The 9555-nt window shown below is 60.3% G+C and overlaps 1 protein-coding gene across 34 annotated transcripts in view; it reads right to left on the bottom strand.

The window, feature by feature from the left end:
• Positions 1-1265: 1265 nt before the first annotated feature.
• PPP6R2 (protein phosphatase 6 regulatory subunit 2) overlaps positions 1266-9555 on the bottom strand; it is a 100183-nt gene continuing 91893 nt past the window's right edge. For 20 of the 34 annotated variants that reach the window (XM_023631077.2, XM_070253853.1, XM_070253845.1 and 17 more), the window contains 11 exons: positions 8426-8511; positions 7953-8033; positions 7453-7550; positions 6537-6594; positions 6219-6343; positions 5898-6061; positions 5289-5451; positions 5112-5200; positions 4337-4499; positions 2160-2378; positions 1266-2076 (listed from right to left, as the gene is read on the bottom strand). In XM_023631077.2, the coding sequence (XP_023486845.1) occupies positions 2025-2076; positions 2160-2378; positions 4337-4499; positions 5112-5200; positions 5289-5451; positions 5898-6061; positions 6219-6343; positions 6537-6594; positions 7453-7550; positions 7953-8033; positions 8426-8511 (1298 nt within the window). In that variant the 3' untranslated portion in view covers positions 1266-2024. The remainder of the gene's footprint in view (positions 2077-2159; positions 2379-4336; positions 4500-5111; positions 5201-5288; positions 5452-5897; positions 6062-6218; positions 6344-6536; positions 6595-7452; positions 7551-7952; positions 8034-8425; positions 8512-9555) is intronic. The other 14 variants (XM_070253848.1, XM_070253857.1, XM_070253850.1 and 11 more) reach the window with 3 other exon arrangements.

Here is a 9555-nt window from a genome sequence, read left to right as displayed (position 1 = left end):
TCTTGGGGCTAGCACAGCCCGAAAGGAAGATCCCCCTCCTTGCCCAAGCAGCCCCTGAGCAGAAGGTGGCCACCTCGGGGCACATTGCGAAGAGAAGGCAGTTCCCATAATGAGAGATGGTATTGGTCATTTGTGTGACGCCCCCCCCACCTCAAGAGTCCAGAGAGACAGACTGAGTGGGAGTAGCTAGAGGATGGGGTCAAGACTTGCTGATCTTGTCAGATGACAGTGGATGGGATGGAGTGGGAGGGTCTGGGAGGGAGATCCTGAGGAAGGTGGGCTCCCCAGAGAGCGAGTGGCCTCGAGAACTTGGGAAACGGCTTTACACATGGGAGGTGGGGCATGGGGACCTGACAGCTGCTCAGTTCTGTGAACTTGGTTCCAAACACCTGTCTTCTCCCTTCCCTGGGGCTTGCCTCAAACCCTGACCTCCTTGCCCCAACCCTGGTCTTTGGCTTAAGGGTCATCATTGGGATTTCTTGCTTGTCTCCTTTCCCATTCAAATGCAAGTCTCACCAGGACCAGCACCTCCCATGCAACAATGCCATGCAACAGGTGCCAGCTAGGGGCGGGGGAGACAGTGGGCGGGATGGCAGTGTGGGCTTCACAGAGGCCGAGAGAACATCCCAGAGAGGTCTGGGTTGGTGGCCACTGGATCTGGGTTACAGAGGGGATGGTGGTGTGTGAGACACAAGTGCAGGCATAGGGAGGACCCCTAAGTAACTTCCGGTGGCCTGTGAGGAGAGCACCCAGGTCCTCCCCAGACCATGTGGCTGGCCCTCAGACCAAGGTTCCCAATACCCAGGAAACCCACAAGCCTGGAATCCTGTGCCCACACCATTTCACGTGGGGGCTGAGGGCTATTCTTGAGGGAGAGGTGGTGAGGTGAGATGTCACCAAAGCAGGGGCCAAAGGGCAAGGTCAGTGCAGGACTAGGACCTCTTAAGAGAGATGGAGACACTGCTGGGAGACCCTCCTGGCTGTGAGGAACCAGGACAGACCCCACTGGCGGTGAGGTATTGCCTCATGCTGCCCCTCTGTCCAAGCAAGTGTGAGGACGGGATGGCCTTCTGGGGACAGCAATAGCTCCACATGTTTGACTCGTGAGCTCCCACGCAGAACTTGTTTCATGGAGAGAAACTCAGCGTTCACTCAGGTGTTGACACTTGCTGCTGAGACGTGAGGATGGGCCTGGGGGCAGCAGAAAACCCCCCCCACCACCAGCCAGCTTGGGGTTCCAGGGCCTGCAGCTTAGGAGTACGCCATTTTGTCAGTAATAACACAAATTTTATTGGGAATTGGGTTTCTGGGTGCCCTGTCAGATTATCATAAAAATGGACTCAACATAAAGTAATCCTGCAGACCCCTCCAGGACGATGTGGCCCTGCCCTTCCCAACAGGTGCAGACCCCACCCCACCCAGCACTGTTGCAGGCAGTCTCTGCACCCACTGCACCCACCTCCTGCACGCCCGAGGCCAGCTCCTGCCAGGTGCCCCCACCATACACTGGGGCATGAGGGGCCGGGGCATCCCCACCAGGCGAGGGTCTTGTATTTTTAAGGCAGTCAAATTTTGCAGCCTGGCTCAAGGCCAGCTCCTCGGGCCACTGGGCAGCAAAGACCTTGTCTGGTCCAGCCCAGCTCCAGACCTGCATTTGTCCCCAGAGGAGGGGAGACCCTTCACTGCGGCTGGATACAAAGTGCAAACACGCGGCTCTTCCTGTGTTTGTTAAAAAATCAGTAAAAATGGAGGCTCAGAGCCTGTGACGTCACAGCCCTCAGTCCTCATGGCGTCTTGGGGTTGTGGCCCCCGGCTCCCGCAGGCAGAGGGCACATCTGAGGCCTTATTGCTGTGTGTGGGGCCAGGCAGGAGAGACGAAGCTGGGCCTTCTGACCGGTTCCAACTGCCAGCTTTACCAATGCAGCATTTATTTTAAAATTAACTTAAATTAAATTAAAAAAGACAAATTGCATCACCAGGTAGTTTTCTGATTAAGGGCGCGCCATGGCTGGGCGGCAGCAGCGTCACACGGGGCCATTTAGGGTGGCTCCTGTGGGCGGCGGCATATCCATCTTCCTGCAGGAAGAAGGGTAGGGGGTTGGAGCCGATCAAGGCCCAAGGGTACCCGCAGCTCCCTTCCCCTGGCTGGACCTGCTCACCTGTCCTTTGTCACTGACCCCAGGGTGGCCACTGTGGAGACAGCTGGGCTGGCCGTGGGTGGGGCTGTGGTGGTGATAGCCACCATGGGCCCCGGGGGGATGGCCATAGCCAGCACAGGAGAGACTGCCGGGGTGGGGCCAGCCATAGCTGGGGCAGAGGTCACTTCTGCAGGTGCAGGGGAGGCGAGGTCTGGCAGCATGCTGGCACCACACTCAGCCCTGTGTGGAAGACATGGGCTCTGGTGACCTGGGCCACCCCCAGGGCGGCTCCACACCACAGGCGGCTCAGGGGCCGCACTTGGGCAGGCAGCGTTGCCCACCCCACACCCCCTTAAGTTCCAAACACACCAAAAACAAGCCGCTCATCCACAGGGGCCTCACCTCCTTCCAGGCAGCACATCCTGAGCTGGTCCCGCCATGTCTGGTCTCTTTAAATGGTCCCCACTCCCACCTGGTTCCAGAACATGTTCCCCTTGGTGCTCCCAGCAACCCTTGCTATTTTGTGGACCACGCGGCCCAAGGAACTTCCCTGGACGGCCCCCAGGCCATGTCTTCACAGAATGCTTCCTCCCATGAGGTGCAGGCCCTCTTGCTGCAACCCAGGAGGAGGGGGAACCCACAGCTCCCCACCCAGCCCACACCTGCCCAGCACTTCCTGCCACTCCATGTCAACTCCAACCTTACAAGGACCTCTGGGAGCTGGCGCAGCCTGTGCTGGGGGAGGCCAGGACAGCCTGCATAAGAAACAGACTCCCTGAGAGCCTGGAGATGCAAGCCTGTGTGGGCCAGGGCGGCCCTAACTGGGGCACAGCTGCAGGCTGCCTGGGCCCCAAGGGCTCCAGGCCACAGATTCATGCAGACAGCCCTGTGGAAGCAGACAGCTTGCTTTCAGAATGACATTACCTTCTTTTCAGAGCAGAGTTGGTTTTGAGGGGCTTAGGAAAAGGTGTTAACAATTTCACTGATTCTAAACTTTAGGAAGGAACAAAACCACTCATAAGAAGGAATGAGACAACCCTGCTCCCGCTCGCCCCTCGCCTGGCCCATGCTTCGCGTGTATCACAGCGTCAGCATGAACCTGGCCCCTCTCAACAGTCGCTAATGCAGCCTTGGCCCTGCTTCCTCAGGGCTGCGCCCCCGCTGCAGACCCCGAGGGCAAGGGCTGGCAGAGCCAGCCAGGTCCTCTGGGGTCCTGGGGACAAGGGTGCTGTGAGTGAGATGGACACCTACCAACGGGGTGGATTGAGCCCCCAAACCACGAGGGACCCTCCAAGGCCACTGGGGTGGGAGAGCGAGTGGGGCCTTGCAAGGCTCCAGCCTTCCCACCTGTGGGGGAAGGAGAGCCTGAATGAGCCTCCACACAGCAACAGCCACCCCGTGTGCACGATACCACCACTTACCACTCCTATCCCCTCCACATGGGGTCTGGCCGGGGACCTGCCCCCTTGTCCCTTCAAGCCTTGGCTCTAACACCACCTTCTCTCTCACATCCCTGCCAGCCCACCTGCCACTTGTTCCCTATTTTCCACAGCACACCACTCCTCAAGCTGTCCTCCCACCACCACCCAGCTCTGGAGGGGTCATCTGTCCATCAATGGATTCCAAAGGCCTGGACCTTCTTCCTGTGTGTGAGGTGGAACGCATGGGGCTGAGCTTGCAGGGAGGACGTCCCTGGTCAGGCCTCGGATGCCCCAAGTGAAGTCGAGACAACCCCAACCTACTGCCCAAGTGTGTCAGGCATATCTCAAGTGCCTGGTTGAGGTGGGCATGTCTCTGGGACTCGGCACACGCAGGGTGAGATAAAGGCTGCGCCCCCCTCCCCACCATCCCAGGCAACCCCAGATCCTGGGGTGGTGGCTGAGCCTGACCAGAACCCCACAAAGCTGGTTGTTTTCTCCAACAAGCCCAGTAGGTGGGGCGGCTCCATTCCCAAGTCCCTGGGGTGGGACATTCAGGCCCTGTGCTCTGTCTCAATGACCACTCACAAATGAAGAAGCACCCTCCCACCCCCGGCTTCCACTTAGACGAACAAGTGTCCCTCCGGTGAGAGCTGGCCTCCGTGGAGTCACAGGGCCACCATGGCAGCAGGGTTGGCCTGCTCCAGGGCAAGCAGAGTGCTGGAGACAGCCAGACCTCCATGTGCACCTGGGGCCCTGCGCCCACCCTGGCCTGCACACCTGGGGGCTGATGTGGGCAGTGGGGAGGCCTCCCGGCCAGGAACAATGCTAACAGCCTCCAAGGCACCAACCACCTTCTGCTCATCCTTGTCGCTGTTGGAGGCCACCAGGGAGGCCTTGCTGGCAACACACACATTCCAGGCACATGGGGAGGCTGGGCCAACTGTAAGACAAGGAGCCAGTGATGTCTGGTGAGGATAGATGGGGCCACAGGCATGGCTCAGGGCCCCCAAACCTGCATGGAGCATGCGACAGCTTCAGCCTGCAAAACTGGGACAGAACCTGTCCCACATCCTGCCTGCCACGTGCATGTGATCTGCACATTCAGAAGAAGCATAAAAAGGGACAGTCCCCATCAAAGGGAGGCCCCCTACTCAGCCTCGGGGCTTCTAAGTCCCACCCCACATGGCCCTGAGGGAGTCTGGGGGCTTCAAAGGGCCAAGGGCTCTGAACAGGCCCCAGAACGGCCACTGAGATGGCACAATACACGTGTGTGATCTGTGCTGAGAACATGGCAGGGCTTGGGGAGACTGGCCCAGAGCGGGAAGGCCCTCACTCCCTGGCAGCACAGACCTGTGTGGGCCAGTCAGACCTGAGCTCTGAGGGCAGCCTGATGACCTTGTTGCCTATGCTTGGGGCTGAAGGGCCCCCCTCTGCACATGGCTGCTCCAGTCCCCTAAGCATGACGGAAACCCCAATATCACCAGGGAGACAGGCAGCCCCCAAGGCCTTAGCCATCTCTTCCTGTCCCTGCCGTGGAGCCATTCCTACTCACCAGTTCTCTCTCGGCCCTGGTTCGGGCCACCCTGGGCATCGCCACGGCCCCTGTCCACTGGGGAGCTGCATCTGGGCCCCGACTCGGAGCTGCAGATGAGGCTGAGTCTGAGCCTGCACTGGGGAGATGCCACCCCAGAAGACAGAGGGGGTTGCCTCCCGGCCCGCCCAGCCTCACCAGCAGAAAGGCTGGAAGTCAGTGAACTTGGCCCAGCCTTTTTCTTCCAGAGCTGAGGCGCTGGGGGTGCTGGCTGCCCACACACTGGAACCCACGTCCATTGCCACTCCTGGAGCTGGCGTCGTTGAGCTCACTGGCTCATCGAACATTGTCCACGTGGCACCTGCCAGGGGGAGATGCACTGGTCCAGGCCCCCTGACCAGCAGGTTGGCCCCACCCACCCTGAGAGCCCTGTGGCCCAGATAGGGCCAGGCGTGGAGGCCCCACAAGAAGTGCCTTCACACCAGGGTGTGCTTTCACCGACAGAACTAGTAGACACCAGCCACCAGCCATGACGATGTGGCTGAGAGTAACTGCAACAGGGGCACAGGGACCACCAAGCGCTGAGCCAAAGCACCTGCCACCAACCCCATGTCATTGTAGTCACGGGCACAGGAAAGCCACCACCTTCAGAAACGTCTGCTTGAAAGTGCGTGCAGACGGGGTCAACGGGAGACCGGCCCATGGCAGCCCCGCCATGCATGGGCCAGTGCACTAAATCCTCTGTCACCCCAAGTGTCCCCACCCAAGTCTCCTGCCCAGCCCTGACCACAAGCCCCTAGTGTCTACCTTCTGGGTCACCCTCCATGCGGGGACCTTCCTTCTGGGGAGTGGCCGGAGGGGTGCCTGCCCGAGCCGCATCCCCATCTGCTTCCGAGCCCTCCTTCCCATCCTGGCCTCCAGGCTCCAGGCTGTTCTTTGAGCAGCTCTCTGAGGTATGAGGGCCCCCAAATCTAGGGGGAGATGTATGGTCAGAGCAGCAGGCCCCCAGAGAGTCCTTTCCTGCATGCCCAGGGCATCAGAGCTGGGGCGGGACTGGGGTATACACACAGTGTCCCAGGGCCTCTCTGTTCCTCAGGGAGGCTTGGGGAAAATGGGTGGGCCCCATACCGGGCTCTGGCTGTCACTCGGGTGGTACAGTGTGTCTCCTTATCCTCCCAGATGTCATCATCCTCATCATCATCAAAGGGCTGGATGTGGTCACTGCAGCAGGCCTCAAACAGAGCTGCACTGGGCTGAGAGAGAAAGAGTGCCCACGTGGCCCCACCTAGCTCCCAGAGGGGCTTGGACAGACACAGGGTTTGCAGGATGGGGCCTGCCCAGCTTGGGGAGGCAGGGCTCCCACGGAGCAGCCTCTCCTACCCCTGCTGCCACCCACCACTATGTCCCCTTGTCCATCTCCAACAAGCCCCAAGCAGAGGGACTCACGCTGTCCTCGTCAGCGTCGATGCTGAAGTTGATCTCTGCGATCCTGTCAAAGGGGGCACTGCAAAAGAATGGAGACGCTCAGGATCTCGCTGCCAGGGCTGCCCTGGGCTTGTCTTGCAGACCTCAGCCGGCAACGTGCCAGGTGCTTTCGCTTGTACCCTGGAGGGACACCAGGCGGAGCTGCACCGCATGGGGGACACAGTGTTTCACAACGTGCCGAGGGGAGCCAGGCTGAGTGCCCCAGAGAGGGAAGGGGGAGGTGACGCCACATGGAACCCTGAGGGAGTCTGCCACCCAGGGTAGGCAGGGACCAGGGCTAGAGAGGCAAAGGCAGAGCCCGAGACCAGGACTCCATGGCCACATCCAGGAATGTGGATGTTACTCCCAGGCAGCGGGTGTGATGTAATGTGGGTATATAGCAGGTGGGCCTGGGACAGAGCTCTCCACACCTGCCCCTTGTCACGCTCACTTGCTTTCTTTCCATCTTTGGATAGAGCAGCCTGGAGGTGGCTCCTGCCCTGGCCCTCTCTGTGTCCCTGGTCTGCATAGGTGACAACCTGCCTTCCCTAAGGGTGTCTCAGGGGCCATAGGGGCCACGCTTGGCTGAGCCCCTCTCACAGCAGCTCTGCATGGTGGGACACACTTGGCTTTCAGCTGAGGAAATGGCATGAAGGCCTTGAGGGCCAGGCAGGACCAAACAGCAGGCCTGGGACCTGGGACTGTGAGCAGAGCCTAGCTCCTTCCTAAGCAACTGAAGATAGGGGAGTGGGAGGGTAGAGGCTCAAATTGGGGCTGGGATGCATGAGGGCGGTGGTGCTGAGTGACATAGGATGCCCACTGGAGCAGGGTTGGCGGGGTGGACAGCCAGGCCGTGGCAAAGATGGCCACAGCCCCTGGCATGTCCTGGTGGGCTCACTTGACACTGTCGTCTTGGTCTGCAAATTCCTCGTCATTAAAGCCAAACTGATCCACGAAGGTGGCCGTCATCTGCTGGACCTGGTACTCCGAGAAAGCCTGGGAGAGATGGGCATCTCAGGGCAGGCCTCAGACCTGAGCTGCTCTTAGAAAAATCTTGCTTGTGCTTCAGGAGCTTCTCCCAGATCCTGACCACTCAGGGCACCGGTCACATGTGGTCACATCTAGACAGCCTTATTTAACTTTAAATTTTTCCACCATGTCCCCAAGAGTCTCATCAATATGAAGTGGCTCTGGGGGCCTCCCCTAGTGAAAGGGTGAGTGGAGGCTGCACCCTCGTCCCCCTCCCTGCACAGGCCGTGTGGGGATGAGCACCTCTCCCTTTGGCTACTTCCCATGGCAGGCTGGTGAGACGCCATCAGGAAGATCTAGAGGCCTCGGCGTGGCCAAGGCCGTGGGGAAGGGCCTGGCCGAGGGTGCGCAGGGCCCGGCCACACGCACCTGCTGCAGGGACAGCTCGTTAGGGAAAACGCCCTCCATGTCCTCATCCTCACTCGAGGGGTGAAGGTGGTGGGTGCTTACCTGAAACAGCCAGAGCGGGTGGGCATAAGCCCTGCACCCCAGGGCTGGTGCCTAACCTGCCCCTCCCTCAGTGCAGGGGAACACTGGGTCTCAGGCACAAGGAGCCCTCTGAGAACACACTAGGGCTCCTGATGTGACAGGGAAGGGACCGAGGGGCCAACACCAGCTCTGCTCAGAGGGCCTCGGGAGCCCTCACTCTCAGCCAGGCTGGGGACTGCGGCAGGAGGGGTCTGTGTCCAGACACCGAGTAGAGGCTCTACCGCTCACTCCTGGGCCACACGGGCCCACACATGCACAATCAGCAGAAAGGAGCATGCCCCCCAGGCATGGCGCTGCCTCTGTGGCTGCAGCGTCAGCCGGCGTCACGCGGCACGAGGAGCCGGGCCCCTCACCAGGTCCACGGCGTTCCTGCGGTTCGTCTCCCTCAGCGTCTCCTCCACGAAGCTCTCCCAGCGCCCACGGCAATCCGCAGGAAGCCCTACAAGGGAACGTCACCTGGTGAAGACTGGGGACAGAGCCGGCAGCTGCACCCTAGTCCTGCAAGGGTGTGGGAGGGCCCCAAGGTGACGTCTCAGGGCTGCTAGAAGGGAAGAAGGCTAAGGCAGTTGGGGGTCAAGAGGATACATGAGGACTGAGCCTGACCTCAGCAGGTGGCAGAGCCCTGAGCGTACCTGGCACACAAGCCAACCCCAGGAGCTCCCAGACACAAAGAACACACAGAGCAAGGTTGCCATGGAAAAGCAACTCACAGGCCCACCTCAGCACAACCCACAAGCCTATGTGTGTCTATTTTTCTGAGGAGGCCAGAGACAGAGAAAGATTCATGGTCCAGAAACAGATCATGGCAAAGAGCTTCCTGCTTGCTCCTCACCCCCAACCTGGGCTCCCATCTACTCTGGTCTGCCCTTGTTTTGTGGACGCACCTCCCTGGGCCCGCACGCCCTCGTCACAGGTGCCAATAGACCAGTGGGCCTGACCCCAGTCCAGAGACCACTGAGAACACCCCTTCCTTCCGTCCTGGGAGGCCACCTGGAGTTTCCTCGGCTCACACCTGCCCCTGTGACCATGCCTGAGATCACCCAAGGGGGCAACCAGGAGGCCAGTCCAGTAAGGCCACAGGTCTATGCCTGCCACAGCCACACCTGCTGCATGACTGACTTGCCCGTCTGTGGTGCAGCTTCCTCAGCTGCACAACGAGGACAAACCCCAGCACCTGCCCTAGGCCTGCTCCAGGCTCATAACACCCATGGCCTCCAGATGGAACCCTAGCCCACCCCGGCAGCAGTGCGACTGTCTTCTCACACACCCTGTGGGGGCCTGCTACATGGCACTCACTCCTTCGTGCAAACACCATTCACTGAGCACAATCATCCATCAGAACCCTTGGCCAGCCCTGTCTTCAGGCCCCCACACAGGGCTGGGGAGAGACTGTCCTGGTCGTGAAGCTGGTATGACAACCACCCCTCCTCCCCGGCCCTCGGGGTCCTGGCCTCTGTGGGTGGTTGCCTTCCATCACCTCAGG

Source organism: Equus caballus, chromosome 28 (genome assembly GCF_041296265.1).
Source record: "Equus caballus isolate H_3958 breed thoroughbred chromosome 28, TB-T2T, whole genome shotgun sequence".
Lineage (NCBI taxonomy): Eukaryota > Metazoa > Chordata > Mammalia > Perissodactyla > Equidae > Equus > Equus caballus.
The sequence above is the reverse complement of the archived record's forward strand: the minus strand, read 5'-3'. Positions and strand labels throughout refer to the sequence as shown.